General features: G+C 47.0%; 1 protein-coding gene across 2 annotated transcripts; it reads left to right on the top strand.

The window, feature by feature from the left end:
* Nucleotides 1–2,230: 2,230 nt before the first annotated feature.
* Nucleotides 2,231–16,853, top strand: Dpf2 (double PHD fingers 2). Of its 2 annotated transcripts, XM_034506971.2 has the most exons (12): nt 2,231–2,349; nt 7,417–7,577; nt 7,939–8,046; nt 9,120–9,283; nt 10,099–10,191; nt 10,311–10,389; nt 10,875–10,916; nt 11,830–11,967; nt 12,096–12,224; nt 12,375–12,487; nt 13,422–13,503; nt 15,633–16,853. In XM_034506971.2, exons 1-12 carry the CDS (start codon nt 2,318–2,320, stop codon nt 15,707–15,709), a joined length of 1,218 nt encoding a protein of 405 aa, XP_034362862.1. In that variant the 5' UTR covers nt 2,231–2,317; the 3' UTR covers nt 15,710–16,853. The 2 variants fall into 2 exon arrangements, with proteins under 2 accessions (XP_034362862.1, XP_034362871.1); XM_034506980.2 differs by lacking the exon at nt 10,875–10,916.

Genomic DNA, 16,853 nt, shown 5'->3' with positions numbered 1-16,853 from the left:
GATGGTGCGGCCCACAGCCAGGGTGGTCTTTCCACTGCCATTAACTGGATCTAGAAAATCCTTCACAGACACCTCCAGAGTCTCCATGGTGAGTCGGATCTCATTAAGTTGACCACCAAGACTAACTACCATCCAAACCAAGTATCAGTGGTGGATTTGGACATTGATTTAGGTGTCTGGCAGGCAGGGGCTGGAAGAGGCTGGAGAGATGGTTCACTACATAAGAATGATGGCTGTGCTTACAAAGGGACTGGGTTCAGTTGACATGGTGCTGTGGATGAACTCAGAACTTCTTGCTAGATCGGCACTCTACCCACTGAGCTACACGTTTGCCCTTCAGTTAATGCTATGCCATAGTTTTTATATTGCGAAAGATTGAGATGAGCTGATAAGGGAATGGCCACAGGAATGGGCAGAAATTCTGTATTTCTGATAAGACTTTTGTGTTCTCTGACAAAAAGAAAGATACAATATTCTGTGTATCTATGGGTTCCACATTCATGAATTGGGCAAACCATGGGTCAATATACTTAAAAAAAAAATGCAGGAGACTAGAGATGGCTCACTGGTTAAGAGGATTGGCTCCTCTTCCAGAGTACTGGGATTCAATTCCCAGAACTCACAGGGCAGCTCACAACCAAATGATGCCCTCTTCTGGCCTCCCTACCATCCTGCCCCAGCACCAAGCACATAAGTGATACACAGACATCCCTGCAAACAAAACATTCATATGCATAAAATGAAATTTAAAAATAAAAAAAGCACTTGATAGTTGTAGTCTCAAAAACAAAAACTAAAAAAACCAAAAACAAACAAATATAAATAAAAAATTTAAAAGCCAGTGTACCATAGGAACACTTGACACTGTTAGCTGTCCGATAAACGCTTGTGTGCACTTTGGGACCTCCTTTTGATTGCGGCATTTGAAGGTATGGTACCTAGACAAGCTGAAGAGGGAAGGTCCTTACTTCTACCTCTAGTTACCTCAGTGTAAGGAGGAGGTAACCTGAGGTCAGTGAGTTCAAAGCCTCAGGTTACCACTCTGACACAGGTTGTCAGCTTGGTGCCCAGAGCCCTTAGCTGCTGGGCCATCCCACCAGCTCTTTGATTACTTTACCCAAGTCATTCTCCTCACTGAAATTTTCACTGGTGTGACTAGCCTTCTTAGTTCTATACCATTTCTTTCTCCTTCAGTATCGAGTTATGCAAATCCACGAAGTGGGCAATATGGATTCCAGACTTTTGAAAAAGTATACTAACATCAGCTCCTGTATCCACCAAATCTTCTATTTCAACATCATTAATTTGTGTCATTAATTTGGGTCCCCTTCGTTGACTATTGTTTGCAGAACACGTGTTTTCCAGTACTTCCAAAAGCCCCTTGTCTTTCTGCTGGAGCAGCCTTACCCTTGAAGTAAGGAAACAGGTACAGCTGAGTAATTCTATCCCCTGCATCAACTTGCATTTCCTTTTTTTTTTTTTTTTTTTTTTTTTTTTTTGTTTTTTGTTTTTTTTTTTTTGTTTTTTTTTTTGTTTTTTCGAGACAGGGTTTCTCTGTGTAGCCCTGGCTGTCCTGGAACTCACTCTGTAGACCAGGCTGGCCTCGAACTCAGAAATCAGTCTGCCTCTGTCTCCCAAGTGCTGGGATTAAAGGCGTGCACCACCACCGCCCGGCTTCCTTTTTTTACATATGACATAATTTTATTTTTTTCCTTGCTATCCCCTATACTTGGATGAACAATAAACCCTTGAGAAGTTAATCTACTCCTTTCCAAAATTATTCCTATTGTCCCTGAAGGTAAAGGACCATAAACACCAGTAGTTAAATTGTAACAGTCAACTTTGGGATTAATGTATGAAGGGAATCTATGGACAGATGCAAAGTTGCATTCTTTCTATAGCATGTATAAGATCAGAAATACTTAGTTTTGATTTCTTGGCCACTTGGTACCTCCTGGCTGACCAAAGGAACATGGCTTGTATTGTTTGTTGTGGGGCCTCGAACTGACAGGTCCCTTGGTTTATTTCCCAATTGCAAGAGGTTACCACGCCAGACCTCTTTTCCGAGGCGCCACTAAACGGTGGGGAGTCTGTAGAATGAGCTGCATAGTTTTCAAATCACGCCTGCGCACTGCGATCCCCTAGGCTCCAGGACGGGTCGTTTTCTTAGAGCTCGCTCTCGTGGGCCTGTGCGTGCGCGCACACACTCGGGCTGCGCCTGCGCAGAGAGTCGAGAACCGAGTGTCCCGAAAAGGCTTAGCGCCTGCGCGTTGCGGGTTTCGGGGGCCTCCCGGCCTGAGGGAGAGGAACTGGGAAGATGGCGGCTGTGGTGGAGAATGTAGTGAAGCTGTGAGTGATCTTTTATTTCTTTTTCTTTTTTTCTCTTTTAATCTCTCCTGTACCAGAAATTTTGTAAAGGGCCTGGGAGTAGAGAGGGAGGCGCGGGAAGAGAAAAGGCAGAGAGAAGGACGTGCCCGGGAAGTCCTTGCTGTGCGACTGCTGGTAGGGAGGGCAACAGGAGACTCCGGAGAAGGCGCTGGGCTTCTTTTGGAAACTTGTGGAGGCCGGGAGGGGAGCACACCGGAGCCCCCTACGGGCGTCCTCCTCGCGGGCCGAGCCCTGAGCGGAGCTGCGGGCTGCGAACGAGAGGCTCACGGTCCTTGGCCCCTCTCTGGAGACGCGTCAGTCCCGCCGAGCTGAGGCCGGCGGCCCCAGGAGATCGGGGTCCCCTCCCCGCCCACCGCCGTCCCTGAGGCTACAGGGTCCGCCGTACCTGCTGGGATCCTAAGACTTAAGCCGCCCGGTGACATTAACCGGGAAATCCGGGGTACACGAAACTAAAATTGTTCTTGGGAATAATTGGTCCAAGAGCAGATACAGAAGGGAACGAACTTCGGGGAGTGGGAACTAGACCGGAACCAGACGGCCTTCTAGTCCGCTGGAGCCCCGAGGTGGGCGTTCTCTGCACCCTAGATGCCTTTGTGCGGGTCAGATTTCGAGCAGAGCTGAAGTTAACGGTTGTTGGGAAACACTGGGGACGGGGACTGGCCTGTTAGCCACTTCCCCTGAGTTAGAGATGTTTGGGGTTTTGATGAGTCTCCTCCTTCTTGAAGAAGAATCCGAGAGTTTTGGAACAGGATGCCCGTTGGATTTAAGAATGACCTTCTTCTCTTCCTTTAATGGCCATGTTGGGCATGATGTAAGGGTAGAAAAATTGAAGTGTTCAGCTATCCAGTCAAAGCTTTTGGATTCTGGATGACAAAGTAAAGGTTTAGGAACTGTTCTGGAGGACTTTTCGAAGCTTCATCTGTCTTTGTGGTGGACTGAGCCCCAAACGTCCCAAGAGGCTTTTTTTTTTTTTCATTTCTTTCTTTCTTTCTTTTTTTTTTTTTTTTTTTTTTTTTGAGGTTAAGTTGCTTCTCCCCCGCTGCTTGGAGCCCTTTACTCCGAATGCTTTCCCACTTCCATTAAGCTAAGTGCTGCTCTTGTGGCTTTTTTTTTTTTTTTTTTTTTTTAAACTCGCTTTTGGCTTCATCCTCCTGCCTCTTTCAAGCACCCCTCCTCCCAACACTATTATCTTTGTGATCTGCCCTCTCCAGTTCCCCCACCTCTCTTTAGGCTGACATTTCCCTCAATTTAGAAATGAGGCTGTTAATTTAACGTTTTTATAGTTCTCCTTCTGGACTCAGATGTTAGGTCTTTGTTACCCTGCCTTTCTCTTTGTTGACCTCCCCATTCCCGTGGAAGGGGAGTTGTCCTGTGTCCCCCACCCCCACTCCATAGGTTTCCTGTGAAAAGGAGTCACAGCTTTTACCCTGGAAATCTTACTTTCTAGAAGAATGTGCTTGCCTAGGTTTTCAGAATTAGATGTTAATGGAGCTTTTCCTGTTGAAAGACGGTCTTGCAGAAAATGGAGTTGCCAGCCCATTGGCGTAGTGTTTTAAGTGTTGGTTGCCCATTTAAATAGAGCATTGCTGTTCATGCCTCGTTAACCAGTCACTGGTTCCTGAGTATCAGTGAGGTACTAACTTGCTTCTCCCCAGTTGTAGGTGCAGAAGACTGGACACCACTAACATGTTCCTCACCAAACTTTCTTTCTTTTTAACTTTCCTCACCAAACAGAGGCTTTGATTCTCACACCATTCTCATTCTGGAAAGATGCCTTTCTGATAATTTTTTTTTATTATTATAGTATGCTTAAGGCTTCTGACAGCTGACATCACTCATTGAGGGAAAAACCACTACTCATCTTTTTCTTTCATTTTTTTCCCTCTGAGAGACGTTCTGTCTTAATTTTCTGTTTTTCTCAAATACAATGTCGTGGTTGAAATCATCTTTATAGTGTTCTTATTAGAGTAAATACTAGTCTAAAAATAACCTTGGCTGCCAACTACCTTTTTAAACTTTATATGAGTTATATAAGGCTATCCATAGAATAACAGAAGCTTGAAATTTTTTGCTACAGAGTCTTGAATTTATGTGTACTCTCTTCTTTTGCTCTCTTCAAATGCATGCGTGTGCATACATAGAGACACACATACACATACATGTACATAGTTTCATGTAGCCATCTTTCCTACTAGAACAGTTGCTTCACCTTCTAGAATCTTACCTGACCTGCAGGAGCCCTGACTGGACATTTCAGTCAGTCTTCCAGGCCTTCTTCAGCCTCTGTGCTCTGACTTCACAGTCTTTAGCTCCACTGGGCCGGGCCTTCCTTCCATTTGACTTCCAGTGTCAGTATCAATTCCCATCAGCAGAAACAAAGGAGCTGCTGCACTCAGCCTTGTTTATCCAATTTTCCTGTGTGGTAAGGACGTGGCTGCCTCCTAAAGGCGAGCAAATGTGAGCCTGCTCTCTTCTGTGCTGTGCACGCCAACAAATTCATACCTTAATTACAGTTATTACTGCTTACTGAACCAATTTAAGCTGTACTTGTAGTGCTGCTGTGTGGTGTGTGTCTTTTTCAAAGCTCTGCAGTGGTCTCTTGTGACTGCTCAGTGAAAGTCCCCATCAGATTCTGCATTAGGGCTTGTTAATACCGCATTAGTTGTAGGTATTAGACACTGAGACCTTACTCCCTCTCGCTCTTCATGTCTCCTTATCCCTACTGTCTCCATCAGAATCCTGGTGGGTCAGAGCTTATCTAGTCTAAGTGCCCCAGTCTATAGGAGAGGAATGGAGGTTCATACAGGTTAATTACATGGCTGTGTCCATGTGGAGGTTGTAGCCAAGCCAGTTTTTTTTTTACTCCCAAATCATATCCTGATGTGATCTAGACACCTTCATGGGTAATGGGGATGCTATGGGAAAGAAGTCCTCTGTCCTCAGATCTGTTTTTTGAGGCTAGGAATGTGGCTCTGTTGATAGAATGCTTGCTCAGCATACCAGAGGTCTCAGGTTGGTTAGCCAGCACCACATAAGACTGCATGTGGAAGGAAGTGCATGCCTCTTGGGAAGATAGAGGCAGGAAGATCAGAAATTCAAGGTCATCGTGGACTGCATATGGGGTTTGAGTCCAGTATGAGCTACATGAGCTTCTATTAAAAAAAAAAAAAAAAGATTGAATATTTGGCTAGAGTATAGCTCAGTGGTAGAATACATGTAGCATTTGGGAGGCTTTGCGTATGAGTACCAGAACAACAAAAAGTGATTGATTGATTGATTGATTGATTATAAATATATATGAGTCCTTATAGACTTACAGCTTACTCTTCTGTACCAAAAAAGGTGTGGGGGGGGGTGTCACTGAACATGCTTAGAACCACAAAACCCCTAGCTCCTCAGTTTCTTGTTTTTGCTTAAAGTACTTAGAGAATCTCCCTCAGATTTGAGATTGCCTCCTTCAGGACCAGAAAATTCTGGGTGTCAGTTGTGTGACAGGAAGAGCCTGAGATGGGCTTTAGTGTAACATTTTCTGTTAGTAGTAGTGTGCAGTGAGAGCTTGGAAGAACTTGAGGAACTTCCCTCCCTGGAACATTGCAAGTTCTTACTCACCCGTGGATCCATGTGGATCCATGACACCTCTCAGTACAGTGCCTGCCGCTTTCCCTAATTACCTTTGGGTTGTTTGTACATGAAGGGCTTGTAAGTTTTATCTTATGTGTATGAGTGTTCTGCCTGTATGTGTGTGTGCCTGGTGCCCACAGACGTAGAAGAGGAAATTAGATCCCTGTAACTGCACTTAATGGATAGTTGTGAACCACTATATGGATTCTGGGAACTAAACCCAGAAAGGTCCTTCTCAAGAACAAGTGCTTTTTATGTTTTTGGTTGGTTTGTTTGTTTTGGTTTTTGAGACAGGGTCTCTCTGTGGCATTGGCTGTCCTGGAACTCACTCTGTAGATGAGATTGGCCGAGAACCCAGAGATCCACCTGCCTCTGCTTCCCGAGTGCCAGCCTTTGCCAGCATTAAAGGCGTGCACCATCAAGCCCAGCTTAATGATAGTTTGTTGTTAGTTTTGTTTGTTTGGTTTTTGTTGTTATTTTGGTTGGTTTTTTTAGTCTCATGTAGTTCAGGCTGTCCTTGAACTTTCTATCTAGCTGAGAATGACTTAACGCCTATACCTCCCATGTGCTAGGATTAAAGAGGTGCGTGCCACCGTACCTGCCTAGTTTGGGTTTTGAGGCAGAGTTTTGCTATGCTGCTCAACTGGCCTTGAAGTCAGGGTAATACACCTTAGTCTTTCTGTTAGAGGAATGTACCACTATGCCTAGTAAGAGCTTTATTTTTTTAGAACTGAATAGCATTTTGAGGGGTGGATCTACTAATAGTGTGCTAAAAATCCTGCGGCAGTCCTCTAGATCTTGTTTGTTTTCCCCATTTGTCAGAGGAAGTTAATATCTACAGTAATGTCTGCAGCTCAGATGCTCAGGTTAAGACAAGTAACATATTAACTAGCATGAATTAGACTCATGAGAACCACAGAATGAGCAATTCATCTCTGCCTTGCCCCTCCCTCCCCCAGTAGTGGCAGATTGAATCCAGAGCCCTGTGTGGACTGAGCGAGCTCTCTGCCACAGCTCTTCCCTTCACATGCTTCACTCTGTGTGGATTAAGATTTAGGTTTGACTTGGCAGGCTGGGACAGGAGGATTTTCATGAGTTCAGTACCTGGGCTGCAGAATGAAGGAGACCTTGTCGCAGAACAAATATTTAAAAAGCTTATGTGTGATTATACACATGATAAAATCATGTGTCACAAAGATTATTTATTATTAAAGGGCTCTGGCCCAGCCCATAGTAACTTATCTTTCCTCGTGTGATAGCTTAGTGGAGGTTCTTCCTGTCCCTTGAGGCAGAATAGGAGGCAAATGACAAAAAAGAGTCTCTTAGACTCCTGAGCCTTTGAAAGAAGCAGTGGACAGGGAAGAAGGGTGATGTGACCCTACAACTCTATGTTTTACCCTCCTGCAGCCTTGGGGAGCAGTACTACAAAGATGCCATGGAACAGTGCCACAATTATAACGCCCGCCTCTGTGCTGAGCGCAGCGTGCGCCTGCCTTTCCTGGACTCACAGACTGGAGTAGCCCAGAGCAATTGTTATATCTGGATGGAAAAACGACACCGGGGACCAGGTAAGGTTGCAGGCTTCACGGTGACACAGGAGACAAGGAAGTTATCTGCTGTCCCTTAGGAGATGGGGTATTATGAAGGCCCCACCGTGCTCACACCGGTAGGTGAGAATTGGAAAGGATGAAGCAGCCAGCCTTTGTTTTTGGCGTCTGAAGCAGCTATGATCTTGCAAGGACTAAGAACAGTTGCATACTTCAGCTGACATTGTTTTTCTTTTCCGTGAATTATCCCCACCTGGCCCAGGCTCATGTGTTCTGTATCACTTCCTTGCTCTAGAACTCAACAGAGTTCTCATCCACAAAATGTTTGCCATCATTTTTTAGTGCTGGACTAGGGCTTAATTGTTCTTCATCTCTTTCGCAGGCTTGGCCTCTGGACAGTTGTACTCCTACCCTGCCCGACGCTGGCGGAAGAAGCGCCGCGCCCACCCACCCGAAGATCCGAGGCTTTCGTTCCCATCCATTAAACCAGGTAGTGGCTGTGGGTGCAGCTCAGTTGCTAGAGTTCTTACCCAGCATGCACAGGGCTTTGGGTTTAATATCCCATGATATTAGCCCCATAAATTGAATATTGGGTTGTATATTCCTGTGTAATTATAGCATTGAGGCGGCTGGGGCAGGAGGATCAGAAATTTAAGGTCATTTTCTACTAATAGGGAATTTGAGACTAGCCTGAGCTACATGAGAGCCTCAAAAAAACAAACAAAACCCATGAAATTATCTCAAAATAACACGGGCTGGAGAAATGTCCTAGTGCTTGTTGTGTGTCCACAAGGACCTAAATTCTAATCTAGCATTCATACAAAAAGCTCAGTGTAGCCAACATGTTCCTGTAATCCCAAAACTATGAGCACAGAGCTGCTGCTTCTAGCTGCCAGTCTAATTCAGGGTTCAGTGAGTGACTCCAAGGCACTGTGGGCAGAATGTGTACCCTCTGCCCATCCTGTGTCCTACTCCAGCGTGTGTATCCATATGTGTTCATACACCATACAGACATATGCTACATACATGTGCACCAGACTAAATAAAATAATTAAGAGTAAATAAGCCGGGCTGGAGAGATGGCTCAGTGGGTAAGAGCACTGACTGTTCTTCTAGAGGTCCTGAGTTCAATTCCCAGCAACCACATGGTGGCTCATAACCATCTGTAGTCGGATCTGATGCTCTCTTCTGGTGTATCTGAAAACAGTGATAGTGGATTCATGTACATAAATTAATTAAATACATCTTTAAAAAAAAAAAAAAAAAAAGAGTAAGCCACGTAAGGGCTTGCTTCCTAAGTAGGGCCATGGTCTGTATGACAAGAGGCTTGCTGATGACCTGCTATTCCCGGGCTCTGTGTTAGAGCTTGCACATACTATACTTTTGTCCTTCAAGGAGCTCGCTGTCTTAGTGAAAACAGGTAAATACAACTGTATTCCAGTGCTGGCTGACCTAATACATCTTGGTTCCTGGAGAACAGAAGTGGCTGGGTTTGACTTGGCCCCACATGGTATAGACTCAGCTTCAGCCCTTCTGAGTTAGCTTCATCTTGACTTGTTGCAGACACTGACCAGACTCTGAAGAAAGAGGGGCTTATCTCTCAGGATGGCAGCAGTCTAGAGGCTCTGTTGCGTACTGATCCCCTGGAGAAACGGGGTGCCCCAGATCCCCGAGTTGATGATGACAGCCTGGGCGAGTTTCCTGTTACCAACAGTCGAGCACGGAAGGTGTGTTATTCCTGTGGCTAGAGGACTTTAATAAGGATGGCTCCTCTGCATGGGTTGGAGGGCTCACCCGGTTAGTAGACGGAAGCAGATCCATGGCAGAACACAAGCTTGTCGATGTGTAAGCCCTAGCACAAGAAACAAAAATAGCAGAAATGGGAGCTGAGGCTGCCCCTGCAGTCCTGTGCTCGGGTGGCCGCCAGCCCTGCTCTGTCTAGCCTTCCACACTCTTCCCAGTACAGGCTCACTCCTTCATTTTTTCTCACACAAGGTTTTGTTAGAGACTTTAGATGCCTGGTGTTACATAGGTGAAGAACACTTGGTTCACACCTGTCAACTGGGAAGTTAATGCTAAGTTTAAAGATGAGAAGAGCTACAAATAGGGCAGGTACTGTGCTCAGTATTTTTTATATGCTTCCTCTTGTACAGCCCTGTGAGGTAGGTCCTGTGGTTCCCATTTCATGGACAGGGAAGCAGAAGCAAAGCAGCTAAAACTTCCCTCAAGGTCAAGTAAGCAGCAAAACTCATTTAAAGTCTGACATGAAAGTCGGAAGCAGAGCAGGCAGGACAGGGTGTGGCTGCTTGGGTTAGGGTTAGGAGAGCTTTATGGAAACAGTGTTTGGCCTCTGAGAGACGGGGACAGTCATTCTAGACTGAGGGAGCAACTTGAAGAGGCACAGAGGAAAGAAAGCATTCAGGGAAGCAGGAATGGGATTGCAGGGTGAAGCCCCAGAGAAGCTTCTGGGTAGTTCTCAGTGGCTGATTCTATGTCAGGAGGGCACTTTGGGGGTTTGTTTGACTTCTGCTCCTCCACTCAGCGCATCCTTGAGCCCGACGACTTCCTTGATGACCTTGATGATGAGGACTATGAAGAAGATACTCCAAAGCGCCGGGGGAAGGGGAAGTCCAAGGTGAGGAGCTGATGCGCTGCCTGAGGCTGGACTGTGGAGGCCTGTCTTCTTGCTTTCTGCCTTGCTCTTCTGGCCAAGACACCTTAGTGAGGGCATCATCTTTTTGGTTTTCTTCGTAGAGTAAGGGTGTGAGCAGTGCCCGAAAGAAACTGGATGCTTCCATCCTGGAGGACCGGGATAAGCCCTATGCCTGTGACAGTGAGTGCCACCTGAGGGGTGGGTAGTTCTCGCCTTGGACCCAGATCCTGCTCTGGATGTGAGAGGAGGGGGGTCATGTTCTTGCACTGAATGGTAAAACAAGCCTGGGTTCTTGTCCTGCCTGCCAACCTGGCCTTCGCTTCACAGTGGGTGGGACCTGCATGCTCTGGGGAGAGATTTCTGTGGGTCCTGGGGTGGGAGGATGAGGAAACTCAAAGCAGGCAGGGTTGGCCTCATAGTGGGCAGTGTCCAGATCTGCTGATCCATCAAGGCAGGGCACAGGGGGCGCAGTGGGCACAGCGGCCCGGCCCTGAGGGTTAGTGTCTGTCCTCTTTCCCTTTGCTTTGGCTTATCCTACTTCCATGCCTCCAGCCTGAAGTGCCACTACTGGGGTTCTCTCTCACTCGCTCTGTTTTCCTGCTGCTGCCGCCCTGTCTCAAATGGATCAAGGCCTTCTTCTCATGACTTTTCTTTCTGTCTTTCAGATAGTTTCAAACAAAAGCATACCTCGAAAGCGCCCCAGAGAGGTAGCTCTCTCAACTTTTCAGACTTGTGTTTTCCTGTCCCTTTTCCCTCTTCCCTTGTTCCTCCTGCCTTTCTCATTTCCTGTGATACTAGCTTTGGAATCTCTGCAACCGTATGAGGGTAGTGCTGTGGTACCCCGGGTGTGCTCCATTCTCAGTCCTAGCAGCTGCCCTTACCATTGCTTGTCTCCCACAGACGTATTCCTATGGTCACTTGGCCTAGTATTAACAGAACCCATTATGGATAGATTCATCTGATGTTCCCCAAACCAGACAGCAAGTGGTCAGCTCATGTCTCCCGTCATATCACCTCCTCCTCCCGTCCTCCCATCCTTCCTGCTGGCCCCTTGCCCCTCTTGGTGTCATTGCTCAAGATAAAATGCCATGTAATCTTTCCTTGCTGGTTGGCAGGGGCTGGGCAGGGCACTAGTGTGGGAATGTATTTCAGTTTCTTTGGGGAGGTTATCCTGGATGACAGTTAGTAGGTGTTCACCAAGAGACCCACCCTTACGTCTTTGTCTGTTCTGTTGGGATTGGCATACACAGGGTGGTATGAGCCTGCCACATTCACAGAGCAGAAAAAGAGTCTGACATCTTGTTACATTTCTCCTTTTTGCCGTAAGGCCAGACTGTAGAACTTTACTGACCTGGAGCACCCAGACTGTTGTTATTTCTGGGGCAAGTTGATGCAGCATGGGCTAAGTCCTAAAAGCCAGCATAAAAAAATGTTGGTAGCTATTGTGTTTTAGAGAGGGATGAGAATCCCAGAAACTAAAGGGGAAGGGCCATCACTCCAGCTTGCCCCAGAATAGGGATGCTTAGGGCAGAGGTGGCCATGGGCCTCATGTGGAGCTTCATTGCTTGTCAGAGGGGAAGGACCCTTGTGTCCTGATATTTATCTGTACTCTTTTCCCAGTTTGTGGAAAACGTTACAAGAATCGACCTGGCCTCAGTTACCACTATGCCCATTCCCACCTGGCTGAAGAGGAAGGAGAGGACAAAGAAGACTCCCAACCACCCACTCCTGTGTCCCAGAGGTCTGAGGAGCAGAAATGTAAGCTGAGCTGTCAGGGCCATCAAGCAGGGGAGGAACCAGCCTATTTATAAAAACCCCATCATATAGAGAACGTAGGGTAGCCCAGAGTTCCCTTGATCATCATTAGAGTTTTTTTTTCCCTATAGCCAAGAAAGGACCTGATGGGTTGGCCCTGCCTAACAACTACTGTGACTTCTGCCTGGGAGACTCAAAAATCAACAAGAAGACAGGGCAGCCTGAGGAGCTAGTGTCCTGTTCTGACTGTGGCCGCTCAGGTACCTCCATCTTCAAAGAGCAGGCTGTACTCAGTGCCCGGGAACCTCTTGGCCTGCTTCCTTGAGTATCATGCCGTTACTGTCAGGCAGGCTCCCTTACCCATTCCCCACCTGGTTTCCGGCCACTTGTTTGCCTCCCCTTCTCCACAGGGCATCCATCCTGCCTGCAGTTCACCCCTGTGATGATGGCAGCCGTGAAGACCTACCGCTGGCAGTGCATCGAGTGCAAGTGCTGCAACCTCTGTGGTACTTCAGAGAATGATGTGCGTGCCCCAGCCTGCCTGGCGCGCTCCCAACTCCCTCCAAAGCGAGCTTCCTATCAGAGTGCACCCATTCCTCCCTAACTGCCCCTGGGAATTTTATACACGTTTAAAAAAATCTGGTTTTTGGGCACCAACAGTTAGACAGTGTTCTTAGCTCTCAGGTCAGTAAATAAGACAGAAAAGTCTGTGCTCTGATAGAATTTGTGTACTTGGGGAACAATGTTGTATGATACAGCTTGGAGACAATGAAACTAGTGATGTGCCAAGGAGGTAACAATGCTGATAGAGGTTTGTAGTTGTATTTGCTTCTGGAGGAAGTGAGGTTGATGTTGGAGTTTGGATAATACAAGGGGCAAGTCCTAGAAAGTATGGCTACTGCAAAGGTCTTAAGGTGGGCAAGCTAACTATATTGAGGCCATTGTTACCCACTAGATCTTTCCGTGTCAGGAAGGTGGACCAGAGAGGGGGGCATTCGAGACAGGGTTTCTCTGTGTAGCCCTGGCTGTCCTGGAACTCACTCTGTAGACCATGCTGGCCTCGAACTCAGAAATCCGCCTGCCTCTGCCTCCCAAGTGCTGGGATTAAAGGCGTGCGCCACCACCGCCCGGCACTTTGGACCTTTTGAGTTCAGAGGATAGTCCTGGATCTGGTGCACATTAAGCACCTAAGCTCTGCCCCGTGCTTAGAGGATGTTGTCTGAGGCTTTATTAAGGGGTGATATCTGTCTCTTCTTTTCAAAAGGTAACTGGCAGCTTTGTGGAGAAAAGATTGTAGGGAAACAGTCAGCTTTGTGATCAGGTAGACTCTAGATGGATTGAGATGTAGACTGACAACTGACCTTAGCTGTTACTAGTCCCTCTTCTAAGTAGCAGCAGTGTCGTAACTTAGGGACATGAACCACTGCACCTTTGTTCTTCCTCCTTGCCTTCTGCAGGACCAACTGCTCTTCTGTGATGACTGTGACCGTGGCTACCACATGTACTGTCTCACCCCTTCCATGTCTGAGCCTCCTGAAGGTAAGTGGTCAGGATCTCCTGAAAATATTGTATCCCAGAAGGATCCACAGCACCCAAGGAAAACATTGATACTGAAATTCGTGACTTTTATAGATCTGTAATTGTGTGGGTTTCAGCATTCTTATGTCTAGCAGCATAGATTTCATAATAAAGTGCTGTGTGGTAGATTAAAACAAAATTTTAATGGGGCTGGAGAAGTGGCTCAGCAGTTAAAGAGTCCTGAATGATCCTTTTGTGGGCCTTGGTTCAATTTCTAGCACCCATTGGTCATTACGATGGTCTGTAATTCCAGTTGCAGAGAATCTCCTCCTCTGGCCTCTGCAGACACAGACATGCACATGTGCACAGATATTTTCTGTTGCTAGTACTACAAAAAGTTATTTTCTTCCTTTTGCTTTTTGTAGTACTAGAGAGAGAACCCAGAACCCTGTCCATGCTGGCCAGATGCCCCACCACTGAGCTGTATCCCTATATCCCTAACTCTTGAAGTTTTTTTATTCAGAGTGCTATGCAGTTGATCCATAGCACTTTTGTAGAGGTCAGAGGACAAAGTTTAGAGGTCAAGTCTACTTTCTCCATGGGTTCTGGGGATTATCAAGTCATCGGGCTTTGAGCCATCTCACCGTCCCACACTTGGGTCCTACAATTTTTGTTTTGAAATAGGGTCTCATTAAGTTGCATAAGGTAGCCTGAGCTAGCTCCGTAGCCCTTGAACTTAAGTCATCCTGTCTCAGCCTCTAGAGCAGCTGGGTTAGGCTTGATGCAGTCATATGTCTTTGGAGATGTAAGTTATTTCTTCAGGAGTATTGTCCAAACCACATACATAAAATTACAGTTATAAATTCTATATTAAGAATTAGCCAAGGCTGGGCAGTGGTGGCGCATGCCTTTAATCCCAGCACTTGGGAGACAGGCAGGAGGATTTCTGAGTTCGAGGCCAGCCTGGTCTACAGAGTGAGTTCTAGGACAACCAAGGCTATACAGAGAAACCCTGTCTCAAAAAACCAAAGAAAAAAAAGAATTAGCCAAGTAGCCAGGCAGTGGTGGCACATGCCTTTAATCCCAGCACTCAGGAGGCATAGACAGGTGGATCTCTTATGTTCAAAGCCAGCCTGGTCTACAGAGAGATTTATAAGGCACACAGAAACTCTGTCTTGGGGGGAAATATAGTAGTTTCTCTGGAGTCTCTTTTCATGATCTTTTTTCTACCTTTGAGGCAATGACTCTTTTTGTATAAAGTTGGGAGCATTTTAAAAACCTATGACTGGGCTGGCAAGATGGCTCAGCAGGTAAAGCACTTGCAACCAATCCTGAACAACCTGAGTTTAAGAGTTTAACCCCTCAAATCACATGATGGAAAGACAGACTAGATTCACAAGTTGTCTTATTTTGGGTCAAGTTGGCACATGTCCCAAAATAAATAAAAAAATAAATAAATTTAATAAATTAAAAAATAGCAAACACTTGTGTCTGCTCAGACTGTCCTGTGAGCCCCTGGGCTACTAATGTGACAAGATTGACAGTCTGGCATCTGTTGGGGGACTGTCATTGCATTCAGTGTGTCCATCTCCATGGAGAATGGTTTTTTTGTTTTGTTTTGTTTTATTTTTTTGGTTTTTCGAGACAGGGTTTCTTTGTGTAGCCCTGGCTGTCCTGGAGCTCACTCCGTAGACCAGGCTGGCCTCGAACTCAGAAATCCGTCTGCCTCTGCCTCCCAAGTGCTGGGATTAAAGACGTGCGCCATCACCGCCCGGCGGAGAATGGTTTTCATGTGTATTTTAGTCTATATTAAGAGTATTTTGTCTACATGTATGTCAATATACCCCATGAGTGCCTGCTGCCCTTGGAGGTCAGGAGAAGAAGCATCAGATCCCCTGTAAATGGAGTTGTGGATGCTATGACCCACCATCTAGGTGCTGTGAACTCAGCCAGATCCTCTTTAACTGCTGAACCATCTCTCCAGTTCCAATTTTCATGGTTTTGAAGACCAAGCAGTTCCCCCAGCTCAGGATAACCATGGGGTTGCTGCTGCAGAACTTTGCCTGTCCTCCCTGGGGTGAGGTCTGAGGAGTGGACTCCAGTAGATGGGATCTCATGGGCTCCACCCTGACCCCTCTGCTTCTCCATAGGAAGTTGGAGTTGCCACCTGTGTCTGGATCTGCTGAAGGAGAAAGCATCCATCTACCAGAACCAGAACTCCTCCTGATGTGCCACCCAGCTCCCCTGCATCTAAGGCCGTTGCTCTCCTCTCTACCTTGGTTTTCATTCTCCCTCTCTCCTCTTTCACTCGGTAGTCCAACCTGCCTTTGGCAACAGCACAGGGAGGTGGCAGCTCTGACTGCTTCTGGCCCCAAGCCCTCAGGGAGTAAGGAGCAGCATGCTGTTCCAGGGCTGACCTGTGGGCCCAACTTCTCTCTGTTTTCCAAGAAGTGCATTCACTCTACCTGCCTTGGGCCCAGGACCCTGGTGATTACAGGGCTCAGATGAGGTCCTCTGAGAAGGAATATGAGAGCAGCTCGCTTGTCTCAAGCCTTGCCTAGCCCCACCCCCACCCCCACCCCCTCTGGTTTCCAGGGTTTTGCCCCAGCGATGAGCCAGGCTGGGCCTTTCCTGAAAGCAGCTGGAGTGAGCTGGCTGAAGTGGCACTTGCCAGGACCCTTTCTGACCCCTGTTCTGCTTCCCTGTCCTCTGCCATGCTACATGGGTTCTACGCTTGAGCTGGAATGCTCTCGGGCACCTCCTGGCTCTGCCTTGTCCCACAAAGGGACAAGCAGCTTCAACCTGTCCTTCTGTGCTTGGCTGGCTTGCTCACAGGTGCTCTCTGTCTACGCAAACATTTCCCATTCTCAGAACTTCCCGTCTTCTGCCTCTTTCCTTATTCCCTTTGGTTTTGTAGGGAGAGGGATAGTGTCGGGGCTGTGCCAGCAGCTTGGGGGGTGCAGGGAGAAGTTGGATAATGTGCCTGTTTTTTAACTCTATAAAAAAGCCTACCTCCAAAATCCCCTTTTTGTTCTTCCTGGACCTGGGCATTTAGCCTCCTGCCCTTAACTGAATCAGGAGCCTCTGCCTCCTGCCTGTGTATCCTGGTTCCCAGGACACAGGTTGGTCCCCTTTCCTTGCACGCTAGCTAGTAGCTGGTAAGGTCTTCACACCCTGATTTTTCTGTTTCCTGCTTAGTGGCACTGACATTAAGTAGGAGGGGACAGTCCATGCCGAGATACTCTGGAGTGGGCTTCCCCCTGGCTGTGAGCAGGCCCTAACTGTTGTTTTCTGCAAAGTTGAGGCCCCTTCCTCACATATTTAGTTCCTGTATTCAAAACATTAGTAAAAATAAACATTTTTACAGAGCC

The sequence above is a fragment of the Arvicanthis niloticus genome, chromosome 1 (genome assembly GCF_011762505.2).
Source record: "Arvicanthis niloticus isolate mArvNil1 chromosome 1, mArvNil1.pat.X, whole genome shotgun sequence".
Classification (NCBI taxonomy): domain Eukaryota; kingdom Metazoa; phylum Chordata; class Mammalia; order Rodentia; family Muridae; genus Arvicanthis; species Arvicanthis niloticus.
The sequence above is the reverse complement of the archived record's forward strand: the minus strand, read 5'-3'. Positions and strand labels throughout refer to the sequence as shown.

Excerpts from the sequence above, each read along its gene's own strand:
- Dpf2 (XM_034506971.2), top strand. The coding sequence starts at position 2,318 with ATGGCGGCTGTGGTGGAGAATGTAGTGAAGCT. Across the intron at positions 7,578-7,938 it reads AAAACGACACCGGGGACCAG|GCTTGGCCTCTGGACAGTTG; the intron begins GTAAGGTTGCAG and ends TCTCTTTCGCAG. Across the intron at positions 9,284-10,098 it reads CCAACAGTCGAGCACGGAAG|CGCATCCTTGAGCCCGACGA; the intron begins GTGTGTTATTCC and ends TCCTCCACTCAG.